Below are 17,255 nucleotides of genomic sequence, written 5' to 3'. Positions count from 1 at the left end.
GCAAACGTAACGAAACCGAAGCCTCTGAAATGAGACAAAGAACAAGGAGAGAGGGAAGGGAACATAAGAGCTAGACAAAAAAAGCCTAATAAAAATAAAAATAAAGAACAGTTTCTTCCTTCCCCCATCTGCCCACTCCCCCTGAAAAACATCTCAGCTTCAGGAGGGAGGAGATAATCTAGGTCTCTCCAATCCCACCTCCCCTTCACCTTTCAACCCCCTCTTCATGCTTTGTTTTATACTGGAGCACACCGGACTGGGGTGTTGTGATCACCGTCTTAGAGAGAGAGAGGGGAAACCAAAGATACTTTAAAAAACAAATACAACTGTCTGCAAAGTACACAGCAAAAATAGGTATATTTGTGTTCTATTTGGAGTACGCCACAATTAATCAAAAGATGAAAGGGCAATTAAAATGACAGTGCAAAAGGGGGGGAGAATCATATAAACAGGTCACAATCAATAGTCTTCAGCATTTTGTTTAGGGGATGGGAAAGTTTATAAAAAAAATCATTTTCAATTAAAAATGTATATACATATTCCTAGGTACTTTTGCACAGACAACACACACACACACACACACACACACACACACACACACACAAACTTTAAAACTTTGATTGTAAAACAAATTAAATTAAAAAGAGGAGGATTTACCTGGAACGTTTTGTGGTAGGGTCCCTCATGACCATACATTCTCTAATTTCTCCAAATTTGCTAAAATAGTCTCTAAGGCTATCTGTAGAGAGAGAGAGGGAGGGAGAGAGAGAGAAAGAGGGAGGGGAGAAGAGAAATAAAAGCAAATGCAATTCTGATCACTCAAGGAGTTTTAATTTGTGGTGGGATGGATGGGGGGGTGTTTTTCATTTCTTTTTAAAGGCGCGCGCGCACACACAATTTAAGGTCGAATAGAGGACTCGACAAAGGCTTTGCTATTTGGGGGGAAAAAATACAGATCTACAACCTTGTTCAGGAGAAGTGTGTGTGTGTGTTGTGGAGGGGGGGGACCCCAACGGGGAGAGGTAACTGCACTGGGATAACAAAGAGCAATAAAGCAGCCAGGGGTGAGGGTGGTGGGCCCCCCCACACACACACCCTGTCCCTTACCTGGTGAGGTTTGCCAGCTCAGGCCTCCAATAAACATTTTACTGGAAGAAGAAAACAGAACAGAGTTAAGCACAGATGTCAGATCGGCCATTTTGACGTGTAACTTACAAAAGCTGAAAGGAAGAGAGAGTGAGGGAGCGCGCCGGGGGGAAGAGAGGAGGTGGGGAAGAAGGGAGGAGAGGAGGGGTGAGGGAGGGGGGCAGTTCAGTGCAACCCACCCAAGGTGAGCAACTCAGGGACACGGGGGCACCGGCATGGCTCTGCCTTCGGGGCTCTCTCTTATTCTTCTCCTCTCCCCCCCCCCCCGCCAAGGAAATCATATCAAGTGGGAATGGGGGGGTGGGGAACTTACCCAGGGTCGTGTTGGGAGTCGTTTGGGCTTCCAGAGGTAGCTTGGCTCCCATCTGCCTCCATGTCTGCAAAAACCCACAGTGATCCTGAGCAGCGCAGAGCGAAAGCCCCTGAAGAAACCCCCACCCCCCCCCCCCCCCCTTTTTTTTTTCTTCTCCTACCAGAGAATATTACTGGAGAGAGGAGCCGGGGAAGCAGCCAGATCCGTCACACGTGGGATCAGCTTAGCTCAGCTCCTTCCCTCCCCCCCATCTACCATCCTCTCCTCCCTCCATCTCCTGCTCCCTCCTCCTTCTCTTCCCTCCCTCCCCCGAACGCACGTGGGGCGGAGTTCTAGAACGTAATGTAACCCATTCGGAGGACGTCATCAGTCTCAGCACTGCCCCTCTTCCCCCCCTCCCCAAACTGCTCACACACTCTTTGACCGTGACCTGGATCCTTCAGCTGCCTCTTCGCAGGGCTGGAGAGAAGGCTGCTAACCTCGCTCGGCTGTAGCATGGTCCATCTATGCCAGGGAGCCCAGCTGCCAGCAAAGGGGGGGGGGGGATACAGGAGGAGCAGCTGCTCATCGTCTTGGAGTCTACAATAAATAAGAACAACCTTGTAGCTAAAGCAACCTGTCTTGGAGCCTTTGCTAATCAGAGTGACACCCCCCCCCCCAAAAAATGCAAGGGTGTCCAGTTTGAGCCATTTTAAAAGAAGGGGATAGTCCACACACAAATGAGAAATAAGATTTATAAATAGCTTACTGTATGTAAGATCTTCCAAAGCAAGTGTCCTATCTTCGTATCAGTTCATGCAGCACCTAGCACAATGGGTCCAGATTCTGACGGCTAATGAAATAGAAACAACACGTCATCATCATCATCGCTTTAAAATTACTCCCCAAAGGCCTATTGCTGGAGTCTGTTCTCAGTCAAAATCTCCATCTGCTACAGTGCCAGTTTTGCTTGCGGCTGCAAGATCAGACCCCCCCCAAAATGAGGGCGGAGACGTGGATGAGGGCTTTCTGCTCTTCCCAGCATCACCCTTTCTATTCTCTCCTTTAACAAAGAATTTTACTGGCCTGAAGGAAATAATTGGATGAGGAGGGGGACACTTTACTTAAAAAGAAAAAAAAGTTTGTGACCTATTAAAATAGATCAGATTTCATTGTCAAGTGAGAAGATGTGAATCAGAACACGTAGTGCTGAACATGTGTATGCAACCCACGGCCCCAGTCTGTTCACGGTACCAACGTTAAGCATATGTGTGTTTGCAGAATCAGGGCTTCCTGTTACATACACACACACATACATGCAGAGCTAGTTTCTAACTTCTTTACAGCAGGATTCTGCATGGAATTCACAAATCCAAAGGAAGCATCGTCCAGTGATTAAATCACAAGGCTGGAAGTCTGGAGGTCTGGGTTCTTTTCCCTAGTCTGCCACTGTCTCACTGTGTGACCTTGGACAAGCTATTTGACCTCTCTGTGCTTCAGCTTCCTACCTTGAAGATGGGGATAACAACAACTACCTCAAAAGGAATCTCGTGCAGCCTAATTCAGATCTTTACTGAGGCAAACCCACTTGTTTGTAAAGCACTTTGACAGACCCAGATGGAAAATGTTCTAGAAATGCCAACTATTATCATAATTATATAAGGTTAAAGCAATCAGTTCCACCTAAAGTGAGAACAGTGTAGTATGAATGCAGGCTATGTGCCCAATGGGATCGCATTTTGCTTGCGTCGCTATGGCCTGTGTTGTCAGAAATGTCCATTGATTTTGAGTGCCTCAATCTGTCTTAAAATGGGCACAGCATAACTGAGGATCCCAAAAATCAGAAGACATGTTTGAAAATATACGCCTGTGAGTAGTCAAATTTTTAGATGTGTTGTTAGCAATTATTTAGTAACTATTTTTAAAAATATGCATAATGTTTCCACCAAGTTTCACTTAGAGGTACTTGAGATGCTTTCTCACTGAAGAAACAGAAGCCCTGATCCTGCAAAGACACATGAATATGCTTAACTTTACACATTGTGAATAGTCTTACTGACTCACTAAGAGTGTGTATATTTAAGCATGAGCCTTTGCAGTATCAGGACCCCAAACTCACATTGATAGGGTTTAATACAGCAATCTTCGTATTGTGATACTGACTCATTAAAAAAAAAAACAACTTCTAATACAACACCCTTTATATGGTACAATATGTCCTGAATTTTATATTGTAAATTCCTTTCTTAAAATATATTTGTACCACTGGTTTTCTGCTCTCCTGCTGATATTTCTAAGGGTCTTTACAGCAAGGGAAAATGGGGGGTAGGAGGGCTGACAGGAACAACTTCAAGTTGCCATTGTGTGAGATAGGAATTGAAATGGACTATCAGCAAAACAAAGAAACTGACAAACACAGAGTTGTCAAATGCACAAAGTAAAGCAGGGGAGGGGAAAAGAGGGGGCAATAGAGGAAAATATACTTTTTTCTAAGCCTCTTTCAGATTTTAGATATTCTTCATAATAATCACAGGGAAATTACCAGACAGAAACATGATTCTCAAGATGACATTGCCCCTTTAATCTTTTTGACCATGATGCAAAATTTTAAAAGGGACAGTCTGTCTGTCAAGCTAAAAATCCTGGGACAAATTCTGCACTCAGACATAAGTAACTCCAATGAAGCCAGTCATAACTAAGAAAAGAATTTGGACTCGTGTATTTAAAAAGTATCTTACCTGTGTTACCAATAACATCATAGAGAATCAAAAGTCAAATTATTTGTAAAATATAGTGTACATCTGTGCTGCTTGTTTTACCCAGCTTGGGTGATTTGAGTAGATGTGTCAGTTTCACTCTCTCGATAGTAATTTTTTCTGTCTGGTTCTCCTGCACTGCCACAGCACTTTTGAATTTAGGTTTCCAGCTACAACATATCTAATGGTTAAGCATGCCCCTATTCCCTTTGAAGGGAACAGGAGCAAGGAGCGTTTTTCAGCTTCAAAGTGCTTTACAAACTCTAAAAGCTAGAATGTCTGTTAAGTGGGGAAAAACCATGTAGGGGACAGAAAAGGATCCTGGTATTTCTACTGTATTGTCTCATCAGTTGCGGGTTTTGTCCCACATGGAACTGGCAGAGGGGTAGGTGCACTAAGGCCAGGGCGTTGAGGAGTTATGACTCTGCTCTGTCTCCTTGCCAGAGGCTGCCTTACACTCCCCTAAGGGCTAGTGGTTTTGTTGTGGGCCAGGGGACACACCGTAGGCTGAGTGGTGGCACTTGTCTCTCCGCAACTGAATGATCACTTTATTTTAGAGACCAAATCGCCCATGTCCACTGGTCCACTCACTAGCCTAACCCATACTCAAAACACCATCCCCTGATGTTAGTGACCTCGAAAATCACTGTCCAATGAGGAAGCCTGGTTTATGCTGGATAGAAAATTGAGCCAGAAGTTAGAAAATCTGAGTTCTCCTCCCAACTCTGCTGCATAGCCCCAGGCAAAAATCACATCGCCTCTCTGTGCCTCAGCTAACCACAATGGTCAAATGCAGATGTTGATATGTACCCTCCTTTGTAAAGCACTAAAGAGCCACAATGCAAAGTGCTAGCTAAGAGCCATCCTCCCTTTTCTAAGCAAGCCAAAACCAATCTCCAGTGCCACCCGGCAGCTGCCTGGCTCCCTGTCAGTCAGGGTTCTCACCAGGGCATGGTACAGTGACACCACTTGTTGCTCTGGTACCTGAATGCCATAGAGGAGGGACAAATACATCCATACTCATTGTACTGCTCAGTGGCATTTGAAACCACTCTTCCAAGAAAAGGGGGCAGTGAATGGAAATGCCTTGAAATGGTTGGATATCCCCTCGTCGACTGAACCTGAAGGGTTCTTCCCAGCAACCGTCCTTCCATCTCCAGACGCTCCTCAGCTAACGTCCCAGAAGGCTCATGTTGTTCATTGTCTCTATAGGGCCATTGGTGGAGCTGGTGAGGCAATCCCTGCTGAAGTGACAGCCATACCCAAGCCACAACCCAACTGCTCATGGTGACAAGTCCAAATTCTTAATCGGTTCATATGGTAGGTATCAAATAAAGGAAGATATTTTCCAAAGACTAGGTATGAAATTCCCAGTGAAAGTCAATGGGGTCTGGGCACCTGAGTCTGCCCTTAAACTGCCTGTCTCATTATCTGAAGTGTAATCCACGTCAGTTACAAAGGAATAGTCTCCCAGTTTCCCTTTGTGCATACAACTTTGCATAATCTCTTCATGATGTTGCTGCACCCTCAGACAAAGCCACAGACATTTGTATTTCCAATATCACCAAACATTATTACAACTGTCACGTTAATTTCCTGTCTGTTTGCAGGAAGCTTATTTTTTTCCAGTTACAGGGCTCAACACAGGGATAATGGGCTGAAATTCTAAGGCCTGTGTGATACAAGAAGTCAGAATAGATGATCAGATGGGCCCTTCTGGCCTTAAAAAATCTTTGAATCCATGATTTTTTCCTCTCTCCCCTCCTGCTCTTGTGTACTTGTTACAGGGTTAATACAGATAAATGGCGGGGTCTACACACATTTTTAGAGCTGGTAGAACACCTGTAAGGGGTATGATTTTTACACTCATAATTATATCAGTACAACCGTGTTCACACTAAGAGTTGAAACAGTATAAAAGTGCCTTATTTTAGTATATAGCTTATTCTCCTTCCCACATGGGAATAGCTATGACATTGACATAATCACCCTTAGAGCGGTATAACTGTGTCCACACTTGGGAGTTGCACTGCTTTAACTATTCCATTATGGTTAAAGTGATACAACTTGTGTGTGTAGCCCAGGCCTAAGACGATAAAATGTCTAGATAAGGAAATCACTGACACAGGGTTCTATTCTGCACTACATTAGTCAAGCAAAACTCCCGCTGATGTTAAAGAATCGCAATACAATGCCAGCTAGGTAAACTGCAGGACTGGGACTGTAGTGCCACCGAGACAAATTCTGCCCATATTTACACCACATTAAAGCTAGAATAACTCTACAAAAGTGAATGGTGTTACTCCAGATTTACACCTGTGTAAATGGGAGCAGAACCTCCTTCTGTGTGTACAAAATGAGTAGCTTACATACCCAGAGGGTGGAAGACAGGGAGATCGTAGCAGGGAAAGCAACTAGAAGGAGGGTGTTAGATAAATCATCCTTCGCCTCTATTTTAGGTTATACCCATACCACTCCCAACATTCCTGGGACCAAATTCAGCACTGCAGTGATATGGTGCGTATTAACTACAAATGCAAACTCAAAGGGTTCAATTTGGTTCCCACAGAATACCAGTCCAGTACCACTTACACCCGTTTTTCACACCACATTGGTGCAGGCGACTCCTCTGTGCCTCTTACACCCTGGATGTGTAAGTTACATCACTACTTACATCACCACTTACTTTGCCAAATTTTGTCCTGCCCTATGGCCTTTCACAAACACACTGACATCAGCCAGAGAAGAATGTGGCCCAGAGTGCGATGAACGAACGTATGTGTATGAAGACCGCTGCCCTCTACTGGACGTACTCATGTGCACTGGTGACCTCTACTGGCTGAGCTAATCAAGCTGCTCCTTTGCTCAGCTGATAAATCCTAAACTGTTACAGCTGACAGGCATATTAGCTCTAATCCTCATATTGGATGTACATGGTGAGGTGGCAGCCATGGTGCTTGTATGTATGCAGCCTGGGATTGCTGTAACAGCACTTATGACACTGTCTACGACAGAATGAGTTAACTCACCCAAGAGAAGAAGGAAGAGCTAGATAAATCGGATATTGAAAGACTGAATTCAAAGAAGCCATAAATGTGGGTGTCCATGCAACTATGTAAACACTAAACTGAGTCCTGTAATAATAGAGACAGTACAATGGGGAGTCGACTGTAACACACGGCGAACGAAGAAATTTAGACTAGAAATTGGATGGGGGTGGAAGACATGCAATACTTGAATAAACAAGTAAAAATATCCCCCCAGTGGGGGAAAAAGGAAGATGCCTCCTCCTCCTATACTCAGAACAAGATACAGTGCAAACAAATATAGAAGAGTTAAAAACAAACTTCACACAATTCATCTGAATGCTTATTCTTCTTTAATTGACAGCATGCAATGGTAATAGCATTAGCCAGGGTCATGGGAGACCAAAGTTTAATTCCCTGCTCTGCCACAGAGTGCTTATGTGTCCTTGGGCAGGTCACTTAGCCTCCCTGTGCCTCAGTTCCCCATCCAATAGCTGGAAACTAAACTGAAATAAAGAAAAAAATTAATATTGATGGGTGATTAGCCATGGACCAAGCTACCAAAGGAAGTGGTGGATTCTCCATCACTTGATACCTTCAAGTCAAGACTGGATACCTTTCTTGATAGCTCAACACGGGGTCATTGGGTGAAATGTAATGGCCTGTGATATACTACTGAAGGTCAAACAAGATGATCTGGGGCTCCCTTGAGGCTTTAAAATCTATTAATTTGTGATGGCCCCACATGAGGTTAGAAAGCAGCAAAGAGGATGGTAGTGTTTTACATGGTGATAAATGAGTACATAAGGTGCTGGGCAAAGGAGACTCAGATCCCCCATGTACCTGAAAAGCAGAATTAATGGCCTCTGATTATAAAGGATGTTTGCCTCCTGCAAGACCACAGCCACTTACCCCATGTCAGGTGTATTTTAAAGCAAACTCTTATCTCCTTAATTTGGAAAGTTAAAATGCACAACACTGGGCCAGGCTTCTTCCCAGCTCCAAAGCGTGTGCTGTCATGCCCAGTCTCTTGGGAAGAGGTTTATTTTCTTAACAGAAGCCAGTAAACAAACAGAAAAACAGTTAACTCCGTCCTTACTTGCAGGTTTCTGCTCTCCCCTCTCAGGGACCTCTGGCAGGTTCCTAGTTCTGACCAGCTCTGTTCCCTCTCTAGGGCAGCAGCCTCAGGACTGTCTCACTAGGCACCCTTGCTCCAGAGACCCCACCACAGGAATTAACACTACTCCAGTATAGCTTTCCCCCCTACCCCATCACTGGATCTGTGTTTAGTTGATTAGTTATTCATGTTTAATCTGAGATGACAAGTGCTGTAGTACAGAGGAATGATTGTGTACAGTTTAAAAACTTTTTTGTTTGTTTGTTTGTTCTTGGGTGTTTTTTTGCTTTTAATGGGGGAAAACAACAGGGCAGTAAAATGTTAGGATTATTTTCAGAAGTTATGAGCTTCTCTGCTCTCTAGTTTGTAGTCAAGGTGCACCAACATCTCTCTGCCTTAGTGCCACCGGATCTGGGTTTACAGAGCAGGGCAGAAGGAAGCATTTAGAGCAGGAGTCAGGCCTCCTGGGTTTTATTCCTAAATCTTCCATTGACTTGCTGCATGACCTTAAAAAAGCCACTTCACCTCTCTGCACTTCCATGTCCCAGATAGGGAGAACAATACTCATCTACCTCACAGGGATGTTTTGTTAATGTTATCAAATGTTAATTGATTAAGATCCTACAGGCCTTATAACTTACACAACTGCTCTTACAGACTATTTAAACACAGTTGTGGCCCAAAGCGGTTCTAACAGCCTTTGGTCAACCAGCGCTGAGGAGGCTAACCCATGTTATGAGCAGGTTCAAATGAGATGAGATCTAACCTCTGCCAAAACACTTTGATCCCTGTTCTGCAACCATCCTGTGTTAGAATCGGTTTCATCACAACTACGTTTAAGCTATTCTTCTGCACAGTTCAGTTGTAAAGCCTGTATGGAAAGGTCCACTCTGATACCAATAGTATAGTGCAGGGGCATGTGCAGGAATTTAAATTTGACCACTTTTTGAGGAGCACGTTCTGTGCTCCGCCGTGGTGGGAGGAACTTGCTCCACCTCCCACACCCTCATCGCAGCCCCGGGGCTGGAGGAGTTCTGTGCCCCCAACGATTATTGGGGGGGGGGTGTCATGCCCCTGCCCCCCCTTGTGCAGCCCCTTGGTATAGCATTATAATGTTGTTACATGTGAATACAGTACAGAAGATTAATCATGCTTGTCTTACAGTTCGCGCAAGACTGGAAAGAAATGATGTTACATATCTGAAGGAATGAGGCAAGATCATGTTATCTAAACCCCCCAACTTTTAATGCAGCCACAGCCCCCTCCCACAGTAGCACCTGCCTCTCCTGGACCTAGGCAGCACCCCCCACTGAAATGACACTTTGTTTCACAATCCGATCCCCCAGCCTCCTCTCTCAAACCGCCTCTTTAGCAATGTGTTTTGTTCTCGTCTCCATGGACTTTTAATGTTCAGGTTAAAAAAAAATCAGACGTCACAATGGACTTCAGGGGAAAAAATCTAACAAACTGTGGAGTTGGGACATCTACTCAATGGTCACATTCTCCCTAGTTACCCTAAGACAAAAGCTGGAGCATTGAATCCAATGACGAGGAAAGTTCCTGCCATTGACACAACCCAAACCCTGCATCTGAGCACGGCTGAACTTTGGGAAAATTTACACCTGAGTATCTATTACATCATTATCTGAGCCCCTCGCTGTCTTTAATGGATTTTAGCCTCACACATCCCTGTGAGCCCTGGAAGAGTCATCCCCATTTTATAGAGGGGGAACTGAGACACAGACTAGATTAAGGGTAAAATCCATAAAAGCACCTAAGTGACCTAGGAGCCAAAGTCCCATTGGCAGTCAATGGCTCCTAAATGCTTAAATCATTTTTGAAAGTGGGACTTAGGTGCTCCTGAAAATGTTCGCCCTAAGTGACTTGCCCAAGGTCACACAGGAAGTCTGTAGCTGAGCTGGGAACAGCTCCCAGGACTCCTGAGTTCTCGTTCAGTGCCCTATCCACTAGATCATCCTATTGTATCCACAGCCACATCTGCTGTTTGCTGTTCAAACGAATCTAACGGTAACTGCCTGGAGAGTGAGACTTCGTCTTTCTGGTGCAAGAGTCATAAAGAAATCTGCATTTATGTTTTGTATGCTGTATAAATTCAACATTGTAATAAAATAGGTCTAAATCTTTACTGAATAATTCATTTTCATGCATAAGAAAGAAATAATGACTTCTATTATAGTCCATCTCTCACTTAGTAAGTTCTTGAGATTGATTGGCTGGTGGCTTTCAGAAATCCCTGATCACCAACATTGAGCTGTGGACTGGCTTGCCTGTTCTCAGCTGCAGTTTCACCTGACAAATATTATTTAGCTAGTATCAGTGAGGAACAATAGATCGAGGAGCTCCAGAGAAATCAAAGATCTTTTAAAACAAGCAGTTTATTATTCTGAACAATTGGTCTTGTTGATGGAACAGCTTTGGTGTCACCATGAGTGTTTACTATCTGCCTAAGCCAGTGGCTCTCAGACTTTTGTACTGGTGACCCCTTTCACACAGCAAGCCTCGGAGTGCGATCCCCCTTATAAATTCAAAACACTTTTTTGTATATTTAACACCATTATAAATGCTGGAGGCAAAACAGGGTTTGGGGTGGAGGCTGACAGCTCACGACCCCCCATGTAATAACCTCCCGACCCCCAGTTTGAGAACCCTTGGCCTAAGCACAGCATGAGATGAGCTCTGCCAACCGTGTTTCAAGGCAGATGCACTATTCCGAGTGTCATGGTCCAGGGCAGTGGTTATAGAGGCCTTGATGGTGGTTTGTAGAGAGTTGTCTGGGTGCACAGGGCAAGGTTTTCAAAAGCGCTCAGGACTAGAATTTCCAGTGCTCAGCACCCAACAGTTCCCACTGTGGAAGTATGGGCAGATTTTCAAAAGAGCTAAGCGCTCAATGTGCACTTCATGCATTGGTCTCTTTTGAATATCTCAACCCAATTGTGGGTCCTGAGCACTTTTAAAAATCTTCCCAGGTTGCTGGTTCTTGTCCTTATTTCCAGCTGCTAAATCACATTAAAAGACATTCCAAGTACGGTCAATGCTAATTCCAATGGAGTTATACGGGATTTACAGCAACATAGCTGAGATCAGAATCTGGCCCTAATTGAGTTGGGACGACTGTATATCCAGCTTTCCCATGTGAATTTGAAAAGAACTCCCTGGATTTGGTAGCGGATAACAAGGAGGTAATTGAAGACTATACAGACCAGATCCATAGGTGTAATAAATTGACACAGAGCCATGGACTTCAATGGAGCCACACTGACTTACATTTGCTGAGGATCTGGCCCTATTATTTTGTTTTTATTTGAACGTTGAAGTTTGTCCTAATAGAAGGTTTGAGATCATCTGTGTTGGAAGATTTCAGAATACGCCTAATGGATACTTTATCTTGACCTTATTAAAAATCAGGATTTTTGTTCTAATTGAGAAAACAGCACTTTCAACTGTTTCAGAAAGAAGACTAAAATAAACAGTATCAGGACCATCTCTTAGAAGATAAGGAGGAAAAAACCCTGTGAGGAAAGATTTCAAAGCCTGCTTTGTTTTCATGGGCTTTGAAATCAACAGACAGCCCCGGTAATTTTGTTTTTCAGAACTACAGTGCATAATTCTATTTACTACTTTCAGGCAATTCTATATTAAAAAAAAAAAAAACCCCTTTAAACAGATCCTCCTGCTTTCCTCAAATGTGTCATTTCTCCTCAGGGTAGGATTTCAGGATTCAGATCAATGAAATTAAAAAACCAGGGGGAAGGAAGGGTTGTTTGTTTTACTGTGTTGCTTCTCAGATCGTGTCATTTGATTAGGTTCAGGTGACCATCTCACAGGCATATATGTTCAATCTTCCGGAGGATTTCAGGAATTTCTTTTGTTTACAGGGCCAGTTTACACGAGATGAAGATCTGGCCCCTTATGTTACTTTGAGAAGTTATTGACTAAACTGAGAGGACCAGAGCTTCCATTGCCTTGCACCTGGTGAAGAGAGCTGATCTACCTGAGCGCAAAGTGCTGCCGTTCCAATTTGGCACAGTTTTATGCCCACCTCGCACCAGTGGAAATGACTACAGAAGGTGCAGTGTGTGTGTATGATGTTGTGGCTAGACAGAGCCCTGGACACTAGACCTTTGCTTCTTAAAATATTTCCACTGCTACTACCAATAGTGCAGCAATAAGACGGCAAATGCAGACACGCTGCTGGTATTATGAGGCAATGTTGTGTAGCATACAGAGCATTGGCCTGAGAATCAGAAGACCCGGCTCCTATTCCCAGGTCTGCCATTGGCCTAATGAGTGAGTTTAGGCAAGTCACTTACCCTCCCCAGGCCTCAGTTTCCCCATCTATAAAATGGGAATGACAATACTGACCTCCTTCATACCGCACTTTGAGGATCTGCTGCTGAAAAGCACTATATAAGAACTAGGTGTTATTGTTATTATTATTATTTTAACCAATACCCTGCTCAGGTCTAGACAACAAGGCGGTGAAATGGCTTTCTGTACCCTGTCTATGGCCTCGATCCAATGAAGCATTTAAGCACACGGGTAACTTTAAGCACATGAGTAATCCCACTGAAGGCATGTGCTTAAGTGAATTGATAGGTCGGGGCCTATATTAGCACACTTACAATTGCTACCAGTGATGGAGGTGCAAATTATTCACCAAAATTATTTGTGGGCAGCATTTATGTCAGGAGTCTCATTGTCCTCCACCCCTCCAAAATGGGAATACCAATCCTTATCTGCCTCGCTTATCCACCTTGTTAATTAACATTAGCAAAGCCCTTTTCGAGCCTTGGATGCTCCAGGAGTGCAAACTAATACAAATCGGTAAGGATTTTCTACTTTAAGTTCTCCTCAAAATCAGACTAATGCTACAACTCAGTCAACGGATTCACTGGAATTATTTTTCCATATTAATACTGATTTTTCTATGGCTACCAATCCATTAAGATGACAAAACTACCCTGGAACACCCCCAAAATAAAGACAAATAGTGTTTGTACTCACAGCCTGGGTGATGTGTGCAGCATTGAAGATGTGCTACCTTCTCCAGGGCACATTTGTTTTCCCCTACAGACAGCAAAAAAATAAGGCCTGGTAAACAAATGGTGTGGATATAACACAGCATTAATTCCCTGACCTTCTGCATCAAGTGACTAAGAATCTCAATCTCAATTATTCCTTTCATGAGGGAATCTAAAATAGATACAGCAAGTTTCACATTCTTGCTCAAAACCGGCCTTAGGAAGCTGGAATGAAATGAGCGAGCCCAATCATTTGGTACTGAAGTCACATTCATTATCAACTTGATGTCATTCTAAAAATTGACTTCAAGCGAAGGCGAGAGCCTCTATAATAGATTTTTGAAAAATGTATGTGAGTGTGTGTACATGCAATAGCTATATATAAACACACACGTTTATAGGTGTCGATATTTTTTTAATTTACAAGCCTGGAGGTGTGTTAGGGAGGAAAAAATTAGTCAATCCCTAGTGGGCAACATCACAATGTTTTTTCAACAGTCGGATCAAAAGAGACGTGAGACATCCTGAAAGGTTCATAACCAAGAACAACGCTTGGCAGGTTGTTGGGATCCTAGCAGTTATGCAAGCTCTCCTCCGCTAACAAGACTGGCTGGGGAGTGAGATGGTCTGTAATGAGCTTCAGACATACCTCTCAAGCTGCAAGAGCCTAAAGGTGGGATAGTATGTGTGTGAGAGAGACCCAAAATAAGGGCTGCAAAAAAATACAATTAATCATGCAGGAAACTTAAAATGCTGTGGGGGCCATTCAGTTAGTGTAAAGCTCTCTCTCTATGCCTTGTTTCATCATTCTTTATTTGTCATGTAAATAATTGTCAACCGTGAAAGTGAGGGTGACACCACATTTGTGTAAAAAGTAGGAAACTATGGGACTAAAATGAGTTATGTTCCTGGAAATGAGGGAGAATTGAGAATTACAACAAGTCAGAGGAATAAAGTTAAAGGGTCTCATCCAGCCACGTGGTTTCACAATCAGAAATATTCTCATTGGGAAATATGGAAGGAATCAGGAGCACATGGGAATCAGGGTTAGATTCTCCTCAGGTAATAGGGAGGGAATCAAGGCTAAGGCCTGGTCTACACTGGGGGGGGAAATCAATCTAAGTTACGCAACTTCAGCTACGTGCAGGGCTGGCTCCAGCTTTTTTGCCGCCCCAAGCGGCGAAGGGAAAAAAAAAAAAAAGATAAAGCTGCGATCGGCGGCACTTCAGCGGCAGCTCTACCGCGCCGCTTCATTCTTTGGCGGCAATTCGCCGGCCAGTCCTTCCCTCCGAGAGGGACTGAGGGACCCGCCACCGAATTGCCGCCGAAGACCCGGACGTGCCGCCCCTTTCCATTGGCCGCCCTAAGCACCTGCTTCCTGTGCTGGTGCCGGCCCTGGCTACGTGAATAACATAGCTGAAGTCGACGTACTTAGATCGACTTACCGTGGTGTCTTCACCACCGTGAGTCGACTGCTGCCGCTCCCCCGTCGACTCTGCCTCCGCCTCTCGCAGAAGTGGAGTACAGGAGTCGACGGGAGAGCGCTCGGGGGTCAATTTATCGCGTCTAGACTAGATGCGATAAATTGACCCCCACTGGATCGATCGCTGCCTGCCGATCCGGCGGGTAGTGTAGACATACCCTAAGTGGGAATCAGGACTCAATTCTCATTGGGAATTGGAGTAAAGGGAAATATCTTTTCTTTTGTTTCTAGTCGGTCAGCTGGGGAGGGAAAGGTGAGACTTTTGCAGACTACCCCACCCAGGTTTAAGTTAAATCACAAAGGGCCAGATTGTGATGCCCTTATTCACTCTGAGTAGTGCTTTACTCCACAAGTGTTCCCTGCCCTGACGAGCTCACAAAATAGAGAAGACACACAAAGAGTGGGAGGAAGTTTGCTGCCATTGCTTGTTATATTATCCATCTAATTCAGATTGCAAACTCCTCAGGGCAACGTCCTGGTCTTCGTATTTTAGCCTGCGAAAAGGCACTCACACCTCAGGCACTATAGAAACGACCACAGCATTAATTACGGGTATTTACTGAATGAGCTCGGAGAGTTTAACTAGCTTATTTACTTCTCTTTTGTTAATTAAACATTGCCATGCATCTTTTCTGTTGCGGATCCAGCACACTCCACAACCCCAGGACATCCACATCAAAGGAAACCTCACTATGAAATCGCCCATGATGTTTTAGAACTTCCTCAGCTGGTGTAAATGGTCATAGCACCATTGTCTTTCCATGCAACTCCGAAGCATATAGAAGAGGGGCCTGATCCTCCAAACTCTACCACACAGTGGGCCTGATTCTCATTTACTCTAGGCCCTTTGACACTAGCTGGGGCCTGTAGCTGGGGAAGTATCTTTATTTAAATTTGGCTCCCAACAACATTAGTGCCTCTCTGCGCCTATTTAGCAACATCACCTCCCTGTGCAGCATACAGTCACGGCCGATGTAATTAGGTGAATGCAGTATCAGCACAGACACCGGTTGCTTACTGTGACTGTTGGCATTCAAGAGCCATCCCACAATGCTCCCCACTGACCGTTCAATCGGTGCACGTTCTCCGGCTGAGGACATGCACCGCCGACACAAGGAGCAAGGTGTAGACATGCCCGGGTGATGTACCTACTGCTGCGGCTGTATGCCGACGCAAGTTAGGTCAACTTCATTTTGTCATGTCCCTGATGGGCTACAGTGATGCAGCTGCCGCTATGCTGCTTTAGTATTTTAAGTGTAGACGTAGCCTTAGACTGGTATCGCTTATTCTGGTTCAGCACAGTGAAATAATTTATAATGCTATAAAGCGCCTTATAACTACATCTAGGCTAGGTCTACACTACCCGCCTGAATCGGCGGGTAGAAATCAATCTCTCGGGGATCGAATTATCGCGTCTCGTCGGGACGCGACAATTGATCCCCGAATCAACGCTCTTACTCCACCAGCGGAGGTGGGAGTAAGCGCCGTCGACTGGGAGCCGCGGAGGTCGATTTTGCCGCCGTCCTCACAGCGGGGTAAGTCGGCTCCGATACGTCGAATTCAGCTACGCTATTCACGTAGCTGAATTTGCGTATCTTAAATCGACCCCCCCCCTGTAGTGAAGACCTGCCCCTACACTAGGGCTTTTATCAGTATAGTTATGTCGGTAAAAAAAAATCACACCTCTTAACAAAGTATTTATGCCGGTCAAACTTAAGTGTGAACCAGGCCTGAGTTTCCTCTCACCTTGGTTTTATTCTTCTGTAAGACCACTGGGCCAGATCCTCACTTGGCGTAAATCAGCATAGCACTGAAGTCAGTTGGAGCTATGTCAACGTACGCCATGTAAATGGGTGTTGGTTTTAGTGTAGTCGCTTCTCATTTGCACTGGTGTAATGGAGAAAAGGATCAAGAAGAATCACGCACACAGATAGTCTGGAGATACTGGGGCAAATTCCCCCCTCCTCCAAGTCCATGGAGTTAATGGAGTTCCACCGCCAGGGATGGATTTGGCTCCTCCGCTTTTCATGGGGTAGTAAATAAACAGAAAGGCTGCAAGGAGCCAGTGAGACAAGGAGGCACACACACGGCCTCTGGCCATATTTTAAATTCCAGCGTTATAAGTCAAGATGAAATATGTCTGGTAAATGCAGCTATAACGAGATTAAAACACCATCATTTAATTCTAACCACATCATTATAAAAATGTAGATTAGATAAGCAATGGGAGCTGTGTAGAGACAAACCCCCAGTGTTTACCCACTATGGCTACATTATTAGTGCCCTATTCATGTACAGTTCCCAGCTCAGCAGATACCAAGTCCCCAGCCTGGGCAGCGCAGCACCCTCAAAACTTAATTTGGCTTCATGCTTTAAGAATTTCAGGCCTTTTC

General features: G+C 44.5%; 1 protein-coding gene across 1 annotated transcript in view; it reads right to left on the bottom strand.

Annotated features, from left to right (window-relative positions):
• MSI2 (musashi RNA binding protein 2) overlaps positions 1–1,563 on the bottom strand; it is a 382,621-nt gene extending 381,058 nt beyond the window's left edge. The window contains exons 1-4 of the mRNA XM_026656594.2: positions 1,460–1,563; positions 1,108–1,148; positions 658–739; positions 3–24 (exon numbers count right to left, since the gene is read on the bottom strand). Coding sequence (XP_026512379.1) covers positions 3–24; positions 658–739; positions 1,108–1,148; positions 1,460–1,521 — 207 coding nt within the window. The 5' untranslated portion in view covers positions 1,522–1,563. The remainder of the gene's footprint in view (positions 1–2; positions 25–657; positions 740–1,107; positions 1,149–1,459) is intronic.
• Between the last annotated feature and the right edge of the window lie 15,692 nt (positions 1,564–17,255).

The sequence above is a fragment of the Terrapene carolina genome, unplaced genomic scaffold (genome assembly GCF_002925995.2).
Source record: "Terrapene carolina triunguis isolate 2854851 unplaced genomic scaffold, T_m_triunguis-2.0 Scaffold231, whole genome shotgun sequence".
Classification (NCBI taxonomy): Eukaryota; Metazoa; Chordata; order Testudines; family Emydidae; genus Terrapene; species Terrapene triunguis.
This window is presented reverse-complemented; position numbering and strand designations above follow the sequence as displayed.